The sequence below is a fragment of the Sinohyriopsis cumingii genome, chromosome 1 (genome assembly GCF_028554795.1).
Source record: "Sinohyriopsis cumingii isolate HCF-2022 chromosome 1, ASM2855479v2, whole genome shotgun sequence".
Taxonomy (NCBI): Eukaryota; Metazoa; Mollusca; class Bivalvia; order Unionida; family Unionidae; genus Sinohyriopsis; species Sinohyriopsis cumingii.
The window spans coordinates 96,129,243-96,150,556 of record NC_142961.1 but is presented as its reverse complement, the minus strand read 5'-3'; the positions used below and the strand labels follow the sequence as shown (position 1 = coordinate 96,150,556).

The following is a 21,314-nucleotide window of genomic DNA, read 5'->3' as shown; positions in this document are numbered from 1 at the left end:
TCAAATTTCCATGCAGCAGGTGATTCCGAAACTGCTGCAAAGAGAGAGATTCAGTTAGCTTGTTTTTTTTTCTACTTGGAGGAGGGCAGTAGAGGCAGAAAAAATTGACTGACCTTTGTTACAGTGTGAGTGTCGTTTGGAATGGAAGGTTTTGGTGTGGTTGAAGACATTTGATCGTAGAGTTCTTTGTGATGACAGCAATGCCACCTCTGCAAGAGTGGCAATGGAACGACTTGATGGAGTAACCGGTGGGTGTTAGATCCGCGCACTTGGGCTCATCACCTGATGTTTTTAGCCATGTTTCTGTCAGGAAAAAGACGTCAGTATTCTGATCGTTGATAAAATTAACTAGTTCTCTGCACTTTTCCGTTGGTCCTCCTGATTGGGCATTGAATATTGCAATATGCAGCGGTATCTCTTGGATAGTTGTCAGACCAAAAAAAATCTATGAAAAATTCTGGTAAATGCTAACAGGTGGAAACATTGACAGAAATAGGCATCAGTTAAATGTCTTGTCTGGTGAAATTCATGTTTTAATCTTCTGTTTCATTGTAAACAGTGTAATGTTGGCATACTCTCCACTATTATCATATATACTTGCGTATAAGCCTGTTCGCGTATAAGCCTACCTCCAAGCTGACCCTCGTATAAGACGACCCACAACTCAGACACATCTCAAGATGCCCAAGGTTAAGTTCTAAATGCATTTATTTAGGCAAACTTATCTTAAAAAATTGCATAAATTCTTATCTCGAGGTTGGCATGCATGATTATTAAAAAAAATTGGTATAAACTTGTTTGAAAAGGGATTTAATTAATTTTCTATTTTATTATTGTTTCTACCTAATTTAGATTTGTGTATAATTTGATTGAATGATGACAAGAATTTAGCAGTCACGTGTGTACTGTAACACTCCCTCGTTCTTTTGACTCAATTATTGTTTCTTTGTGCATTTGATATCAGTGTACTGGTAATTACGTTTTTACTTTGCTTTCAAATTTAAATGCCTAACTCATTAAAATGTAATCCCAGTATGAAAACACAATGAACAATAATACGGTGGTGATAATTCAACGCTCACAATTAGGCTACTGAACATATTTACATAATGGCGGCACCACATGTACATTGTAGGTTTAATTACGCGCTAAACGAAGTACATCCCTTGGAGTTGAATTATGGGCACCATTGCGCTAAACTTTAATGATATCTCCAAAAAATAATAATGAAGTTTCATAAATAATGCTTCGAAAATTATGCTAATACCATAAAAGCTGAGTTGTACTTTGCTTTGATATAAGCAACCTTAAACCATAACTGTCAACTTTCACTCCAGCAGAAAAAAAGAAACTCCCAGTTTTTGGGATCGCTCCACACCTACCTCCTGATTTCCTAATATCTTCCAATTTTTGCAGAGAACTCCTGATTTTTACATTATGTCATTGATTTTCATTTCTTCTAAACAAGAAGAGTCCTACATGTTCTGTTGTATCACCTGTGAATTATTGTTGTGACGAAATAATTACTGGAAAGAATTCACTTTTTCACTAAATAGAATGTTAAGTTTAAACATTATTCACGTAAATTGGTGATTTTTTTTACCTCTACAACAATACAAAAAATAAAAATAAACCAGAGCAGAAAATAAACCAGAACAAAAAGATTATCCATAATTAATTTCAGTCCAAAGAATGATCATTACAAATGCAGTAACTCCATACACATTAGTGCCATTCCCACGAAAGAAACTTGCTGTAGATGCCAATGCTAATTACCATTGTTAAATTAAAAGAAGGAATGAAAACACATACCATGCAGCAAATGTGTCCTCAAAAAACCAATTCAGAATACCTGTTTTATAGTAAACAATACTAAATGCTTTATGAGTTGATGGTTGGGGAATAATGTCAGATATACAACGAGGGGGAAAAATAGTTGCTACCTGTACGTTACCATGAGGCTGCTTATTTTGGTACCTTTCATCAACAAAATTGGGAATCCTTTATTTGCCAATCAATTGCTGGTGCTTGCGTAACGCAATAGTGTAGAACAGGGGTCTCAAACTCAAGCCACCCTGAGGGTTGCGTGAGGGCATTTTTGATGGCCTGCGGGCCACACCAACTTTGTTTTCTCTCATGACACCTTGTGACACTTATCATTTTGCTGGCCACAGGATATGGATTGGCGGGCTGTGTGTTTGAGACCCCTGGTGTAGAACATGATTTGTTTGAATTATGACGGAGGGCCAATTGTTTTCACAAAGTAGTTGCATGGATAAGGATTAACTTTTAATTTGTCTTTAAAAATGCCACAAAAAACCTCCAGATTTTAGGTCTCAATCTATTTTTTATTCAGTCTCCCTACTTGGCTTTTGAAAAGTTCATAAATATGCCTTACACCCTGTTTTACGAAACTACAGTAATCGCGCTAATATTATGGAATAAAAGGAAATTACACATCACTGGTATAGTTGCCGGTCAAAATTCCCTCTGAATACAAGCCAGTTTCACGGTTTTAATGATTAACTGTCCTGTACTGCTGTCGCAAAACGAAAGACAAATTTGCCAACTGTCAATATAGGAGACACCGAAACATCAAGCTTTCCATTGTGCGGAAAGTTATGTTTGCTCAGCTAAGAAAACTAAAATTGATTGATGTTGATCTTAGTTGATCTCTATGAGAATTTTAGCCTTTATTATTACCACTCTTCGTGAACATGTAAACTATGCTTATATAATTAAACCTGCATACCTTTTTAAAAATATTACCTCAATTTGTAGGATCGCTTATATCATTGAAAATGAGTAACTCCTGAGAGCGTGATTCAGTGTAAATGAAACCGCTATTAAGGACTAGCTGAAATGTTATCTAGAAGAATGCAATTTGGTCGAAACAATGAATAAAGCAAAATCTGCATCTAATATGTTTGGGATTAAATAAAGATTTAAGTGACTATTCACGCTTTGCACTGTGTAAGTACTGTACAGCCTGGTCTCCCGAGTAAACACAACCAGCCAGCGAATTATGAAGTCTGTATTTACCTTATTTAATTTCGTGTTGAAGAAATTAGAAAATATGCACATGCAGAATAATAACAAAATCAATCATAGTACATGCCTATGTGTAAGAACACAGAAAAAATTATTTTTTCGTGTCCCAAGATTTATAGCCATTACAGTAGTCAACAAAAAGACCTAAAAACTGTGATGTTTAGACACATAGAGGCCCTGGTGGTGATGAATAAACACAACTGGCAGTGAGCAGTTAACTCCTTCTTTGAACCTACCAACATGACATCAAAGACAAAATGTTATTTGTATTACAAAGCAAGCTGATCTCAGAAGCTGACTTTGGTTACTTTTTTTTTGTAAAGGATATCAATACAAAGGTTATTTTATTGCAAAGCAAGCCGACATTGGAAGGTGTCTGGATTCTGTGAAGTGAGCTGATTTTTTTAAGATTTTTTTTTTTCGGAATATACAAAGACGGCCTAAATATGGAAGCAAACTTGGGTTTCTTTTCACCTGTATTCACATGAATTTTGAAACAAATTTGCAAGTGACACATTATAGTGCTTTGTGCACAGATATTGATAACCCAGTGTCAAACAGTATATTTGAAGAAAATAAAATCGTGATGAATTCGTGAAGGCCAGAAGAGAAGCAAACAAGAGGGAAATAATCAACCAATATCATGAAGACAACTGCTATTCATGCATGATACTGTGTTAGGTGCAAAATAGCCAAGATTGAATTATATCCAGGTCTACTGTATGACAGTATCTCGCAAATAAAATTCATTATTTGAAAACATATTCACTTGAGTGAAAGTGACAATCTTTCGCCAGCACAGGTTACAAAAGTATCCTTACTACTTACCCGCAGACATCATTGCACCTTTGTATTAATTATTACTACAGATGCCAAGCACATAGAAGCCCTGGTGGTAAATAAACACAACTGGCAGCCAGCAGTAAACTTCTTTTTTGACATCAAAGACAAAGGTTATTTTTATTACAAAGCAAGCCGACTTTGGACTCTGAAGCCAGAATTTTTTTAAAAGATTATCAAACTGACCTCAGAAGCTGACTATGGATTCTGTGAAGTGAGCTGATTTTAGTATTATTTCTTTTTTTTTGAATATACATAGACTGCCGAGATATGGAAGCAAACTTGGGTTCCTTTTCACCTGTATTCATGGGAATTTTGAAAATAAATTGAAACAATGATCGATGTTTACAGCAGGTGTCAAAAGGCACTTCCATGCAAATGGAATAGAGGCATCAAAAGGCGCTTCCATGTGAATGGAGTAGAGGCTTCTAAAGGTGCTTCCATGCGAATGGAGTAGAGGCGTCAAAAGGCGCTTCCATGTGGTAAAGGGTTAAATAGCCTTTATAACCACTGAGAAAACCTGGAAAATTCTTTTTATTTGAAAACCTAACCTTGTGCAAAATATAAAACTGTAGAGTACCACAAATGGCCCAACCTCGTCAACTAGGATAATGACCACTCTGAAGATAACAAAGACTGTACTGGCCCAAATTCTCTCCCTGATGCAGAAACATGTTATAATTCTAAAATCAACAAACAACAAGAAAGAAACAGTGTCCTAAGAGGCAGCAAAATAACCATATAAAGCTGCGTAATAGGTTTGACAACTTGAAGAACATGGATGCAGAAAAAACTTCACTCTACTCAAAGGGCTCCACACTTAATTGACAAAATATTTAAACCCATACTTCTGCCAGTTAAGCATATACAAGTTCTTGGATGTGAAAGGTCTAATTTAAATACCGTCTCGTATTCTAATTCATAAAGAATGGCATCGTACAGTTAAATTGTTAAGTCTTAAAACCAAGAGTCCTTATTTTTCTGCTTCTGAGTGAACATGATCCTACAGTTCTGTGTCACATTTGCAGCAGAATATATATTTAAAAAAAACATTCAAAATCAACATTAAAAAGAGTATGTATGGATTTCTGTCAGCTACAAAGACAACACGATGATCCTAAAATTGTGCTGGATGGAACACCTATACCATTTGTTGAGGAAATGAAGCTTTTTGGTACAGTCTTTGACAGAAAACTCTACTTTGCATAGGTTACGAAATTCGAAAGCTAAATGCTTGAAATCCCTTGATTTACTCATAGTAGTAACAAATGCTGACTGGGGTTTTTGTAATTAATATGGTTCATACGAGTCATTACAAATTGAAAATATTACTTTTCATTAAAGCTTTGTAAGGTTGGGAAAAGTGCTTATAAAAAATAAAGAATTCAATAAAGAGTCCTTATTTTTTATTTTTTTCGTTGGTAATATCAGCTTTATCAGGATAGTTTCTTACAGTCTGTGTTTATCAAACGATAAATGAAGAACTCCCTGGAAACAGGAAATGAAAGTCAATATCCCAGTCAGCACACCTTGTAAGAATCTTTAGACTCTTTCATTATGGAGGTATGGAATTGGCTGAGTTGTGACAAGGAATCAGTGTACAGTATTAACATCCAAAATCACACAAGATAATATGCACGTTTAGTTTGAGTCTTGGAATATTTGTACTTTAGACATTAGCATCGATTTAATGTTGCCGCATTCCTGAAAATGCCAGTTTTTGTAGGTTCATTTTATTGCTATAAGAGCCAGAACGGCAATCGAGGTTATGAGATCTACATTCATCCCTGTGTACTTTATGTAGCAAAGAGTTTTCAGTGGCCTACATTGGAAAATCAGCAGTGGGAAAACATGCACAAGGTGAAAAGCATCAATAGAAATTTAAAATGGCTTCCAATAATTCACTAGTACATTAGTAGGTACAATACCGCTTTCTATATTTTTCCTCATATATGTACTTGTTAAGACAAGGTAAATATTGACAAATGAAATAACTGGTCATTGTCATGATTGTGTATGTTATTTTTAAAATGTCCAAGACAATATTATATGCTAAACCTCGCTGAACTTAGGTATACAGTCAGGGATCGAATTGAAAAACTCCTTGCCTCCACATTACATAATTATCCAACTACAGGGACAGAACCTGCATTTATTCATGCTACTGGGAAAGGATCTCAAACAAATGCACTGTTCTAAATTATGTTCCCCATTAACCCTTTTGGGAATTAGAGTTTGATCTTTTAAGATAGATCATCCTGTACCATCACTGATATGTTCTGTATTACTCCCTGCAAGGATGGGTGCTTAGGTTCGAAGACCACCACACGTTATTCAGGAGGTCAGCACACAAGAAGGGGTTAGACCTTCCACTAAGAGGCCTAGGAGGTATGAGAAATCATCCTTCGGACAAAGCATTAATTACATACGGTCGAGTTCCTCCCCTTAAAGAGTCATGGAACACTTATGTTCCTATTTCCCAACTTTCACTGGGTCTAATACTCCTGTATTCCACCAATATATGGAACAAGATGATAATGCCTTGTCTATAATAGTAGATTCTCAGAAATTTGCTGATGGTTAGAAAGAGATAGTACACCCTTGCCTCCTGGGATCTCCAAACCCCTTCTACCAACGTCTCACTTGACCAAAAGCTGTCATTCGACATGGCTGTAAATGACGTATGCTACCCCATATCCCACAATATGTGCCCTAAGTGAATGTGCTCGGGTGACTCAAATATTATTTTCAGACTTGAACAGACTTGATCTTGACTCTTTACATATCTATGATCAGAAAATTGGCAAATAAACTATTGAGAGACTTTTCTTTGCAGTAAAAAATTAGCAAAGAAAGTGAAATGAATTATAACTTAAAATGAGATGCTTGAGAGAGCAGCAAGAAGAGAAATGTAGAAGAGGAAGAGTTGGATTCTTTAAGAAATAACATTAGGAGGCTGAAGAATGACATTCAAAATCTCATTCCAAGTTTTATTAAATGTAAGACAACTGGAAATATAGATTTTATAGGAGTGCAGAAGAAAAGTAAAATTCGCTCACTTGAAAGCAAACTTGAGAGAACGTCCCAAACACTGACATTTCAAAGAGAATTTGTGTATCATTACAAATACTTGTTTGAATAGTGTACTGCATATTAATAATTGACTCTGTTAAGTTGTGTCTTAGAATTAATATTACTGAATATTTCATTACTGAGTTTAACAAGCCCATTTGTGTAACTTATTTAACTTCTCTTATTAATTCCTGTTTGTATTTAATTTGATGTTTGATTGTTATATTCAAGACACTTTTCCTTATAAAGTCCTTTCAAAGTACATAAGGACCGCTCCAGTGGCCTAGTGGGTAGAGTGTCCACTTCGGAAGCAGGAGGTTGTGGGATCGAACCCTGGCCAAGTCATACCAAAGACTTACAAAAATGGTACTAACAGCTCCCTTGCTTGGTGCTGAGCACAAAGAGGTTAGTGTTAGTAGGACTGGTTGGACTGGTGTCAGGATAATGTGACTGGGTGGGACATGATGCTACATGTCTGCGGTATGATGCCCCAGTGCTAGACATCACTATAAACTGCCACACTGCAGACATTGTAGCAGTATGACTGAAAATTTGTTAAAGCTACATTAAAAATCCTAATCACATACACACACTCAAAGTACAGGAGACCAAATGCACAAGTGTGTTCACACCATTATGTTCATCGTAATATCATTGTTGCAAATAAAACTTTATTCGTATACAAAAAGCTATATATGCAGTGCTGTACCTGTATGGTAATAGTAGTAATAGTTACCTGAAGAATGCACTACATGCAAGTTGATAAGTTGATATGCTTAGTGGTGAGTGCTTAAAATGGGTCCCTGTTTTCATCTTGTGTATGTGTTTCATTAAGATTTGGATTGGTACCAAAGTATTATAATTATTCTTGTACCTATTAGCCTAATTCTTCTAGACTATAAACCGTACAGCAACATCATTTTGCCTTGGTGTTTCTAACCATATTGTATGTAGTTGTTTTTCACTTTGAGGGCCTGACTGACAACCATTGTCTTAACACTACAGTTAAGATATTACACCAGGGACTTAAACTAGATTCAAAGTTGGAGGGTGAGTTGCCAGATCAGGCAGGAGAGATTTGGGAAACCTCCCCAGATGGGGATACAGTTTTTTTTATATCTTTTTAAAGTAGCCAGGTGTAAAATTAAAATAGGCAGATAAATCAGCTCCCTGCTGCTGAGGAAAGCCCAGTATTTGCCCACTCTAAGCATGCAGAATAAAATTAATTTAAAAATGATGATTTAAGACAATATACACAGTTTGTGTCAGCCATGCATCAAATTATTCATGCTTTCTTCATTTATTATTTTATGCACTCCCACACATCTGCCTGTATTTGATCTTCAACTTCGCATTTTCAAAAGGGTGCAAATGTTATAGTAGTTCAAATGTGTACTTTGTTTGAATGTTAATACTGCAATACAATTAATTGTAAATTGTTTAAATTGTAATATATGGTACCTTGTTATATAAGTTTTAGATAGATGGGCATGTATGTATCAATGAAATTTTAATATTAGTAACTTTAATGGACATGTTAGCTGAAACAGAATGATAGTAAATGCTGATGCTTGAAAACTGGACTTGATAGAGCATATGGCAGTTGGGAAACCAATTAAGTATGATTTGCTGTGGAAGATGTTGCTATGTTTTAACTGTAGCCTATTTTTGAGATTGCTATTTTGTGTTATATAACAACTTGGGTGTAGTAAAACAAGAAACATTTAAATATTTTGATAAGTTTTTATTAATTTTTTATCATCATTTTAGTAATCTGACAAGAAAATATGCCAAAACTTTATTTTAAAGTGACTGTTTTGAAGTTTTTACATACACTTAACACTTTTTTGCAAGCCTTGCATATTCTGTCTGGAGAGGTAATTTCAGCAAATTATGAATGGCCATTTTGCATCTTGTTTTGATTAAATGCATTTAAAGGCAGTGCTAAGCATTTATATAATTAAACTGATTTCTGGTGAAGAAAAGGGTAATTATGGTTCCAGTGTATGAACATGCTGTGGATATGTTTGAAATGAGGGAAAAGTTTTGGCCAGCACGACTAACTAGCTTTCAGTTGGAATATTTGAAAATAAAACAAAGGTGGCACTAATATAGAATCACGCCAACTGGATTGTTTAAAATGCCTGCATTAGGGAAGGAGATATTCCAAAAGGCAATTGATAAGTGGCATTTTCAGAAAAAGAAAAAGGTCCTAGTTTGCAGTGCTTGTTTTTATCAGATTTTGATTAACTTGTTACCAGAGGGTTGCAAAAAGGAAGAGAAAACTTCTTGATCCTTAATCCAGGACAGGGAGAAAAAAAGGCAGGTTACCAATAATATAAGTATTTGTTTACCTTCTGTGTTTCTCTGCCACTTAACCCATTTCATAATGAAGCCGACCGAACCTGTTTGGCAGTTGTATTGTTGTTGTTGTAGGGTTTAACACCATTTTGTAGCACAATATAGGCTATTCATGGTGGCCAGTATTAATGGTGGAGGAAGAACCCGGGAAAACCCTGGAAAGAACCACCAACCCACAAGAAGCTACTGGCAAGCTTTCTCACATACCCACATAGGCCAGTTGTGTAAAGGTCAACATTTTTGTCATGCATCTGTATATCAGCATGAGAGAACGCATTGATTTTAGTCAGTCTGGCTTTACAGAATAAATTTTTCAGATAATATTTCAGTTTTAATAAGAATGAATTTGTAAAGTTACATTTTTTCATTGAAAATTTTCAGATGTAAAAATTCAGTGCAAAGCAAAGTAAATGAAAAACATATCTCAAAAATATTTAGAACTATCACTACATTATTTTTTTCTGTAATATTTTGTTATTTATGTAAGTGTATGAAAGGTAGATACTTTTATGCCATTTAAGATGATGAAGAAGAGATTAAAAAACATCAAGAATGCAGCTGAGGGTTTTTACAATGTTATGAAATTCACTTGTATGAGAACTGGTGAGTAAAAATAATGGATCCTTACTGGAAAGTTGACAACACTGTTAGTTTTGTTTCAGTATTTTTATTTCATAATATTTTTTTTATTGATGCAGTAAAATTTGATAATGTTATGCATAGTTATATTTAAAAAAATGTAATTGTTTGAAAAATTAGTTACTTCAGAAGGTCTGGGAATGATGCTATTTAGATTAGTCTTAACATCCTTTTTTATTATCCCTAATAGTTATTCATGGTTGTGAGACATAAAGTACCCATGTATAATCACAGGCCTGTAAATACCTTCATGGTTTTAATATTAATTTCGATATAAAGGTTTGTATCTAAATGTTAATGAGATCTTAATGCATGCATGTATGAGATCAAAATAATGGTACAGTAATTTGAGTAAAGCTTTGAGTGTTAAATCGCTATTCCTCCAACCATGGTATTTGTACAGTAAAGCTTTGGGTGTTAAATCACTATTCCTCCAACCTTGGTGTATGTACAGTAAAGCTTTGGGTGTTGAATCACTATGCAACCTTGGTATATGTACAGTAAAGCATTGGGTGTTGAATCGCTATTCCTCCAACCTTGGTGTATGTACAGTGAAGCTTTTCCCCTTCTGCTCAGTGAAAAACAATGTTTCCAACACAACTTGGCAGTATTTTATTGGAAGATAATATTTTTGGATGTATTCAGAAATAGCTTTCAAAATGTGTTTTCTACTCGAATTTCAGACGAAAACAACAAAAACTTCCAGGGTTAATGTGTTAAAGAAACCAAATTAACAAGTAGTTATCATCTGCTTAGTTCATTTCAGTGTAGTCATGATCACAATCTGCACTGTCTAAAAAACATTGTTTTCCCCTTTCAAATTGTTTGTATTTTCATAATTCGTCACATACTCCATACAGGTGATAGCACATGGTGCCAGCTATGGAGTGAAAATGAGCACAGTGGCGCAAATCAATTATATCTTAATCAAAAATGGCATGAAAATATAAATTGAATTGGCCTAAATTAAGCATCACCTGTACTGTATGCCAGGTTGATCTCTGCACATTGAAACTCGTGTTTTAAATAAAATTTTCAACTAATCAGAGATCATAAACTTCTGTTCATTTTTAAAAAAATGAAGATAATGATCCCTGCCACCATAATGGTAAACTTTTCCACAAGAAAATATCTGCAGCAAATTCAGTATATGTGACACTGCAATCAGCACTTACCTATTCCTCATGTTCAAAAAAAACTTTTTCATCAAGTTATTAGCAGCTTTTTGTGGTGGTTATTTTAACTCTACAGGTCATCATGGATCAGGGGAGCTTATGGGAAGGTCTATTTGGTGTCTGTCCATTAGCACAAGTTTGTAATCACAACCTCTCCTAAACTACTTGGAGGATTGCCTTGAAATTTTATGCAAACATTCATCTCAAGGTCTGGATGATCCTTAATGAAAACTATTTTTCATCAATGTGGCTGAAATCTTATTACATGTATTCCTGAATGGATGGTCATATCAACATGGGGTTTTCACTCAAAGACTTGAAAAGTTTAATATGTCCTAGATGACAATGGTTGCATTTGGCCACCACAGCTTTATACACACATTCATCCCATGGTCTGGTTGATTCTAAATGAAAATGATGCAGATCTGATGCCCAATATGGCTGCAGTGTATGATGTCTACTTGGTCCTAAATGAAAAAAGTGCAAATGTGACATCCAATATTGCTGCCACAATAACCGCTTTGAAAATCTTGTTGTTGCTACTTCTTTTGAATGGATGGCCATATCAACATGTTTTCACTGAAAGACTTTATATGTAGTTGCATAGCTGCCAACCCTCTTGAATCTGGCGTGAATTTCACGACTTTTTCAGCGATTCACACTGCAAGCCAAAAATTCACGAATTTTCTCCAATTCTAAATTATTTTAAATCTTTAATAAAATAACCGATTTCCTGTTAAGCGCTAGTCGTGATATTCACAGTTGCCAAAACGGTCTGGTACTGCTGGTCGCGATATTAGTAGATCTACAGCTGTTTAGTACAGTTGGCCCGGTAGCAAGCATTTTAGCCTATTTTAAACTATATGTATAAGAGTAGTTTTACAAATGCTTTTGAGAGAAACTGAGGCCTAACAGGAATTTAGCTCCGTGCATGCGTCACCAACAATGATTTGAGTTACCATTCAGCATCGCATGTAAGATCTTGAAAATGTCTTCACACCAAGGAAAAAGAAATGTATTGCTCAAAAAGTGAAGTTTAATTTGGAATATATAAAAAGATTGGCTGTGCATTCTGCCATTAAACATTGATATTCATCATGCTTTTTGCACTCAGTGTGACATCGCAGAGACGATGTGAGGAAGCACATAATTTGCAAAAAAACACGTTGAAGTTGGGAAAATTAAGAATTCGCAGATTTCAGCTCTGGAATATTTTAAGCCATCGGCGGAAGACATGCAAGCTACCAACGCTGAGGCATTATTTGTGAGTTTTCTTGTCGAACACAAACTACCTTTATCAGCTGGAGACGGGGCCCCGAGTGTCTAAAGCGCTCTCCGTTATGGATCACTGTCATCTCATCTCTGTCTGCATGGGTTTGAGTCTTGGATTCTGCCAATGTGGGTATGTGAGAAAGCTTGCCAGTAGCTTCTCGTTGGTCGGTGGTTCTTTCCGGGGTTTTCCCGGGTTCTTCCTCCATCATTATTACTGGCCGCCATGTATAGCCTATCGTGTGCTGAAAAATGGCGTTAAAACAACAATCACCTGGAGACCAGGCTAAGCATTTGTTCTGACAAATGTTCCCGGACTAAAAAATCGCTTCCAAATTTTCCGGTGGAAGAACCAAAAGTGCTGCAGCTCCTGTGCATTCCTCACAGCAACAGTGACAGCGAAAGAGTATTTTCTCTAGTGAGGAAAAATAAGACAGACTTTAGGGCCTCCTTAGCTGCAGAAAATTTGTCAGCAATTTTAGTCACCAAGATCAACCAGCAGGCAAGAAGTCTGAACTGTTTAGAAAACAAATTTACAATTAAGCAGTGTTCAGGTCTGCCACAGTATCATGTCTTGATAAATAAATATTTCTGCATATATGTAGTGTTTTAGTTTTATATTGCGATCTTGATATAGTGTAGTATTGACAGTCAGAGTGGATGGAATTATTGTATTTTTCACTAATTCATGTCCAAATTCACGACTTTTTATCCCTATTTTCCCCAGTTGTGAGCCTGGAAGGTTGGCAGCTATGTAGTTGGCCCTAATGAAAATGGTGCCAACTTGATATCCAGTATGGTCACCACAGTGGCCATCTTGAAAATCTTATTATCATTACTTCTTCTCAATGAATAATCGTATCATCCTTGGTGTTTCACATAAAGACTTCTTATTATGTCTGCTTAGTGCTCAATTTAAATGATGCCAATCATAGCTGCCAAGTGTCCTTTTTTTTCCATATTTGTCCCATATTTTGGACCTGAATACGGGTGTACATTTTTTGGGGCAAAAAATATAGGTTTTTTAATTTAAAAAAGTAAACAAAAGAATGGGCACTTGGTTCCATTCTGATAGAAATGTATCGCATGTATATAGGAATACAGTTCTACAATATGATTGGTTCATTTGAAATTGAGGCTACAATGCCTGTCTTCATCCGCCATATTGGATTTCGCAAACAGTTAACACTCGCTGTATATCATTTTTGTAATATTCAACTTCTAATCATATTGAATAGTAAAGTAGAATATTTAGAATCTTCTCCAGGAAAAACAAGAAAACAGAACTAGAAGGACAATTGTGTCGTCTTGTTTAAGTTTGTGAAACCGTCTAGTAAAGGAGAAAACTTTTCGTTTTGCAAATTGTGTAATGTGATTTCACTATTGGGCATGGAGGCGCCCAAGAAATGAAGAGCACGAAAAAGCTAATAAACATCGGCTTGCTGCTTCATCATACACAACTCGGCCTGAACTTACGACATTTATAAATACCAGAGAGAACCTTGATGTAATTCAATCGAAATTCGGTTTATTAAATTTCTTTTGGAAATTAACCTTCCTCTTTCAGTTACTAGTATTGCTGGTGTTTATTTTGCATGTTTTCCAGACAGTAAAATCGCAAAGGATTACTCGTATGTTAGAACGAAAACAGTTCAATAAAAAAAAATCACACAGAATTGAGATCAACAATTAAAGTTGATACATTCAAATAGGTAATGATTGGGAAAAAATAAGGTGTGGAAAAAGAATGGGCACCCGAATGGAACATGGTACAACACGTGCATCTTGGACATTAAATAATTATGCAAAGCACTGTCCTACATTACTGATGGTTGTATATGTTGTAAATATTAAAATTTTAAAAATCAGTATTTGTTCCTGAAAATCAGTATTTTTGTCACAAGCAGTCAGTATTTTTGCATTCAGGTGTTGGCAGCTATGTGCCATTATGACATCTATTATGACCACCATGGAAGCCGTCTTAAAAATCTCATAATAACTTGACTTGGACATAAAGTTAGATTGACCGTTATCTCTCCTTCTTTTCAGATTGATAGCTATATCAAGTTAAGGTTTTCAACAGTAGGCTTATTATGTTGCATAGTATCCTGGTCACCATGATGACTGTCTTTAAAATCTTTTTGGCACTACTTCATCCTTGATGAAATCGTGCAAAGTTGATATCCAGTATGTGTACCAGAGGTGCTAATTTAAAGGTCTTGTTATTGCTGAAGAATATCTGAGATTATTGTAACACTCAACAGTTAAAAGAAAGAAATGGTCTCATACTGAATTCCTGGAAAATCTTTTCACACATTATAGTGTCAGGCCCTTCAATAGACTCTGTGTGATGCAGCATTTGTGTATCTTCCACCTTTATTGCCTTTTTTTCAAAGAGTACATGTAAAATAATGACTACTGTACTGCTGTATGCACATGTCTGCAAAATTGGAGATGGACTTTATTGAATATATGACTGGAATCATACTCTTAATGAAATTGTATTGCATGATTGGAATTGTATCCAGTTTGAAATGGGATAGAATAGTGAAATATTTTTGAATTTTTTTGGCTACAGTAGATTTTCCACTTATTTATCACTCTCAGTCCTAACTTGTAATCATTTGCTTGAAGAAAATCTGACATTCTGATTTGTACATGTAGATGACCCTACCAGATCGCTGAGTGGACTAATCCTGAAGAACAATGTAAGAGCTCACTTTGAGAAATTTCCCCAGGAGGTTACATCCTTCATCAAGCAAGAATGTTTGAACAGCATCGGGGACCCATCTCCGTTGATCCGAGCAACAATTGGTATCCTGGTCACCACAGTTGTTGCAAAAGGTGATCTGCGCAACTGGCCAGAACTCCTGCCTTCCCTTTGCCAATGTCTTGAATCTGAAGATTACAGCATGTGTGAGGTAGGGTTTTTAAAATTTCATACCATACATATTAATGTATATGATATACCCAACTGTGAATGTTTGATCTGTTTTAAACTTGTGATTTCAGTCAAATGAAGAAAACTTGCATGTGCCAGTTCATTATATGATGGCAAATCTGAGTTTATGTCTTTTGCAGATCACTATCTTGAGCCCACTTCGATGGAAGATTGACATAGCAATCACTTTGGAGTCATTGTTTTTGTCCATGTATCCATCCACACTGTAAATTATCATTAGTGTCAAAGATTTGTCACTTTTTTTAATTCTTCTATATACCATCCTGTTTATTTTTGGAATATAGCTCATGGGTATTCTTGACAAAGGCAATGCCTTCTTTGTAGAAGGTGCACAGAAAGTTCTCCATAATTTGCAAGCATGTACTCTTTGTGCCAGCTATTATTCAAGTCCTCTGATTCATCAAGAGACTTTTTTTTTTTACAACACAGACCATGCCACAGGGTTTTCATTGCCTTTGTGTTTTGACAGACTTTGAGTGAATGAAATGAAAGGAATAAGAAAAGTTTGAACTTTGTTTCACTGGATACATAGGTCAGTGAAGGTGAAACAGGGCTCAAATTTGGCAGTGGTCCACTAGCCTGAGGCAAGTAATTTCCTATTCGACAGGTCATTTTCATATTTTCATTAGTTCAGTGACTAGTTTTTATTTAGTTTTTGCCAATCAGCTAGCAAAGATTCTGTAGGACAAATAAATTTCTGGAGCTAATAATCCTTCTTGATACAAAGAACTTTTATGTTAAATTCTCGGCCTTTGATAAGAACTTGTGGTCTAGAAATGCCATTATTGTTAGTAGCTGTAGGAAATGACTGAATGGAAATTAATGATGATGATGATTTAGTCATTGCCTCATTATCAGATATCAATATTGGATATGATTGGTCAAACAGTCAAGCAGAAAGAATCCCTGAGAAAACATAGCTAATAATCCTAGATAAAAAAAGTTAGCTAAAAAAGATGCTAAAATGAACCACGCGAGTTCATTTTTTCTCAGCTGTGCAGCAGTTTGAAAAAAAAGGGCCTATGATGGAGTCGTTTTTAGGCATTATTGCACATCTTATATATAGACATTATCTTGAATATAAAAAAAGAAAAATATTTAAGAAATTGAACAAAAATTTAGCATGAAAAAGAAATACTAATATGAAGTTAATACAATATTTTCAATGATTTAATGTAAATACTAACAGTTGTGATGCAAGAAGTGGGTCACTTCCTATTAGATCATGAATCAATTTGTACAATTGCATGGCTTTGTGAAATGAGATGGACCCCATAGGCATACATTTGATTGGGGAGAGGGGGACTTGCATATTTTTTAAGAAAGCTGGAGAAAATACTGTATGCCAATCAAGTGTGATATGGATATACTGAACTTCTTAGAGATCTGCTTCAGAAATGAAGGTGTGAATGATGAATGGATGTTTATACCAATGGACAAGAAAGTGTTTGAATGGAAGAATTCTAAATAGCAAGGCACATCTAGGCCATTAGTCTAATATGCATACCTGCCATATTCCTTGAAGAGGGATGGGGTGGGGGCTACAACTTGTTTTGAGGCCCCATGGGATGTGCACATGACCTAAAAAGGTCATATTTTCCATTTGAGTAAAAGTTATCTTTTCATATAAGACTATATAAAATTACTGGTAATTAAAATTTTATTTAAAAAAAAAAAGAAACATGTCTGTTTTCCTTTAAGCATTTAATATTCTTAACAACCAAAAATAGATGGTGAATGTTGAATTTTCCGTTATCATCTCAGTATGTTCATGTTACAAATGATCTAATGTGTCAGTAAGGGGCAGTAAAAGAATATTCATCCAATCAAAATAGAATTTACAAATGATGGTTCTTCCTATAAAAGATGTCAAATACTAAATATGTCTGCTAAATACAGTGATTTTCAAAAATTTTGTAACACACGATACTTAGTACATGCGGATGTTGACAGTGGAAACAATGACTTTTTAGAAAAGCAAAATGAGTATAAAATAAAATGGCCACTGCATGTGTACTGGAAAATATGAACTCATTTTCTCTGAGGTATAATCTGATATCATGCAGAAAAACTCATATTTTCCATATAAATGCAGTAACTATAACTTTATTTCAAATCAGATTTTGATCAAAAACTTTGTTCATAAGCTTATCGTTAATATGTACACATTAATGGGGCATTTGTCATCCAATTATTAGCACTCTTATAACCATTTCTGTTCTTATGTTGATCAAACTTAGTATATGTATCAGCTCTGTTATCTTGGACGAGTCCAGTTATGAGCAATGTGTATACATATTAGCAACTTTGTTAGTTAGGTGAGTGGTATCTGGTTAATTTGGGTCTCTTGCTTAACTAAAAGTACATGATAAAGAGTTTTGAAGTTATTCTTGGGTGACTTTCTTTGATATTCCAGATATTACTTTTTGGAAGATTTTTTTATTATTTGTATAAAGATTTCTGAATTGATTATGTTTCAGCTAAAAGTAGATTTGTTAATTAACTTCTGATCGATGAATCATTTTGTTAAGAATGGATATCTATTAAATCTGATTGGCTTGATCAACTTATATCTTGAACTAATGCCATGTCCCTTAAAGTTCAGTTGTTTTGATCATGAAATCTTAATTTCTGAGATTATGAGGTTTTATCAGCATGTTTTTTTTTTTGTTGTAAAGTCATCCCCCAATACATCTGACCATATGATTCTATTCCATACATGTTCATGCATGTTCTTTTTGCACTTCCATGATCCGCTTCTTTTGAAATATATTATGGCCAAAGTGAGCAAAATTACACCACTCCATCGATAACTCGCGCACATCAGGGTCCAGAAACATCGACCGCACTATAAGTGAGGCACGAGTTATCGAGGGACCTATAAAATAAGCCCAAAACCAATGAAGTGATTGACGACATAACAGAAAAATAAGGGGGGGGGGTGGCAGATTATACTGTTGAATACTCACTTTATAATTGTTCTGAGATTAACTGTGAATAAATATCTCTTCATAACGGTGTACTTTATTATTTCCTCATAGGACAACATTAATTTCAGGATAAATTACAGTATATTGAGGCGATCATTGAAAACATTATTCCACGTGGTTTCCGTTCGCTTAACATGTGTACCACTTCACACATTGTGTACTACGTCACTATTTTTTATGTTGAATTGGATACATTCTAGTTTTATTGTTTGATCCAAATTGGACGTTTTTTATAGACAAAAGATTGACTCTTTTTGAGAAACTGTGTCAATCGAACGATAGATAGATCTGAATGCAATAGAAGTAAAATGGAAGACAAAAAAACAAGGGTTAATCAGTACTAACATATTTAATTGATATACAAATTTAAAACAACGTAAATTAGAACAAGTTAATATTTGCTGTTTGTGCCATGCTTGACAAAAATCAATTCACTTTTTGAAAAAATCAGTTAATTTTTTTTGTGTGTGTTACTCCTTGATTTCTCTGCCGCCGAGCAAAATCCCTCAGATTTCTCAACTTCATGAGCTTTACATAGTGAACATTTTGGGTCTCCAGCCACCTTATGGCAATATCAAAATATTTGATTGCTTCCTGTACAGAGGGGTGGTGGGGTGCAACATCTGCGTCTGCATCACTTTCAACACTTGTGTTACTCCAGTTAGAATCGTCTTCCGCTGCAAATTTGTTCATTATAGAATTAATTATAGTTTCATCTGACATGTATTTGGCTGTGGGGCAGTCATTGTCAGCACAAATCCATTCCTCCATATCATCAAGAGAAACGCCCATCTCAGGACCATGAGTCTGTACGAATTTCTCCCAAACAGCCTTGGCATTAATGACATCAGTTTCACTGAAACATTCGAAGTCACTATCATCGTCGTTGTCTCTGTTACTGTTTTGCTTTACGTCAAAAGCAGCTCCAAGACCCTTAATCCAGCACCCCAGGTCTCTTGTAATCGATTTTTTTTTAATGCAACAAACACTTCCCCAAGTTGTTGATCAAAACAAAACCGGCACGTACATGTAATTAGGTTCTCACAGAAGTACTCGTGGGTTTCGATGTGACGGTCGATTGACTCTTTTCATGTTTTCAATGAACAGAATATGTTGTGATTATAATGTTTACACTGAAACGGAATTAAAGGATTAGAACGTGACTTTCACACAGGAAGACGTTTAATTGGTGTTTATTTCATTCTCTGTTGCCACCTGTTAGCATTTACCAGAAGTTTTCATTGATCGCTATTTCACCAGACTGTTTATTTACACTATACTGACAACTATTTATCATAAAAACTTACATAATATGTGATATCTTTGAACAGAGGTCTCGCTAGGATTTTAAAACTGGGTCTTTCTGCCTCTGAATTCAATCACTAAATATCACTAATTTTCTCACTCAGCCGCCAGTCAAAGCCTTTGAACTAGCCGCCTAGCTGTTGCATCATGTTTTTTTTTTTTTTTAATGTACTCTTATAAAATGGCAACAGCACATCAAAGAGTCTTTCAGTCACTGAATTCTGTCATTGTAAATATCAGCACAGTTAACTGATCAACACATTTTCCCACAAAGCAGGTGGCTGAAACAGGACCGGCAAATCTTTGAATTTTCCCGCACACCTATTACATGCGTACAGAGGACGCCCGCCTCAGTGATTTTCTGCATCCCAGATCAAAAATTGGCGTCCAAATACACGTAATTAAGCGTTTTCGAGATCTCTGAAATTAATTCTTCTTTAGAACTTGCAAATTTCAAAATATGGATTATATTTTTATGGGCATTAATCACCATTTTCGATGATAAAACGAGCAATGTATCAAGGTTTAATTTATCAGTTCTTGTCGTAATGTTTTCATGTTCAGCATATTTTAAAGATATTTTAAATACATTTTCTCTGGAAAAAATCGGGAGCCAAGACGGACACAGCGTTATAAGCGGGATCACGAGTTATCCAGGCGCGAGTTATCGAGGGAGCGGTGTAAATGGATGATTAATAAATGCATTTAGTTTCATGATTGATGAATTTCAGTGAGGTAATTTTGATGCTAATGTTTCTTTGTTATAATAAATTTTGATGTTGGCCCCTTTTATCTATAGTTTCTCAATGAAAAGTTAAATGTAACTAAAATTTAATTTCACTGTAGAAATGTTGAACTTTGCAATAAAAGTTTTTTAATGGTTTTTATAAACACATTTTTTATACCAGAATGCCAGTAAAAAGAATATTGTATATATTTATAATTAGGTATCAGAAAATATTAGGTTGAATGTACATATACGGTCATTTCAAACATGCACAGAACATGGAACTAGAACGATTAGCCTGGTTTATATTGGTTGAAAAATGCCATACAGCATAGACTCTGATTTTATTTTTTGAAAAATGCCATCATACAGCATGGACTGTGCTTATATTGGATGAAAAATGCCACCATACAGCATGGACTGCTTATGTTGGTTTGAAAAATGCCATCATACAGCATGGACTGTGCTTATATTGGTTGAAAAATGCCATACAGCATGGACTGTGCTTATGTTGGTTGAAAAAATGCCATACAGCATGGACTGTGCTTATGTTGGTTGAAAAATGCCATCATACAGCATGGACTGTGCTTATGTTGGTTTGAAAAATGTCATCATGCAGCATGGACTGTGCTGATATTGGTTTGAAAAATGCCAACAAACAGCACATACTGCTTATGTTGGTTGAAAAATACCATCATACAGCATATACGTTTTATATTGGTTGAAAAATGCCATCATACAGCATGGACTGTGCTTATGTTGGTTGAAAAATGTCATCATACAGCATGGACTTTGCTTATATTGGTTGAAAAATGCCATCATACAGCATGGACTGCTTATGTTGGTTGAAAAATGCCATCGTACAATGTGGAATGTGCTTAAGTTGGTCGAAAAATAACATCATACAGCATGGACTGTGCTTA

General features: G+C 35.2%; 1 protein-coding gene across 5 annotated transcripts in view; it reads left to right on the top strand.

The window, feature by feature from the left end:
- The window catches only part of LOC149807383 (transportin-1-like), a 123,241-nt gene that overhangs the window by 19,245 nt on the left and 82,682 nt on the right, over positions 1-21,314 (top strand). For all 5 annotated transcript variants that reach the window (XR_016422489.1, XR_016422488.1, XR_016422487.1 and 2 more), the window contains exon 3: positions 15,072-15,328. Coding sequence is in view for 2 of the 5 variants with exons in the window: in XM_089965995.1 (XP_089822121.1) it covers positions 15,072-15,328 (257 nt within the window). In the remaining 3 variants the exon portion in view is untranslated. The remainder of the gene's footprint in view (positions 1-15,071; positions 15,329-21,314) is intronic.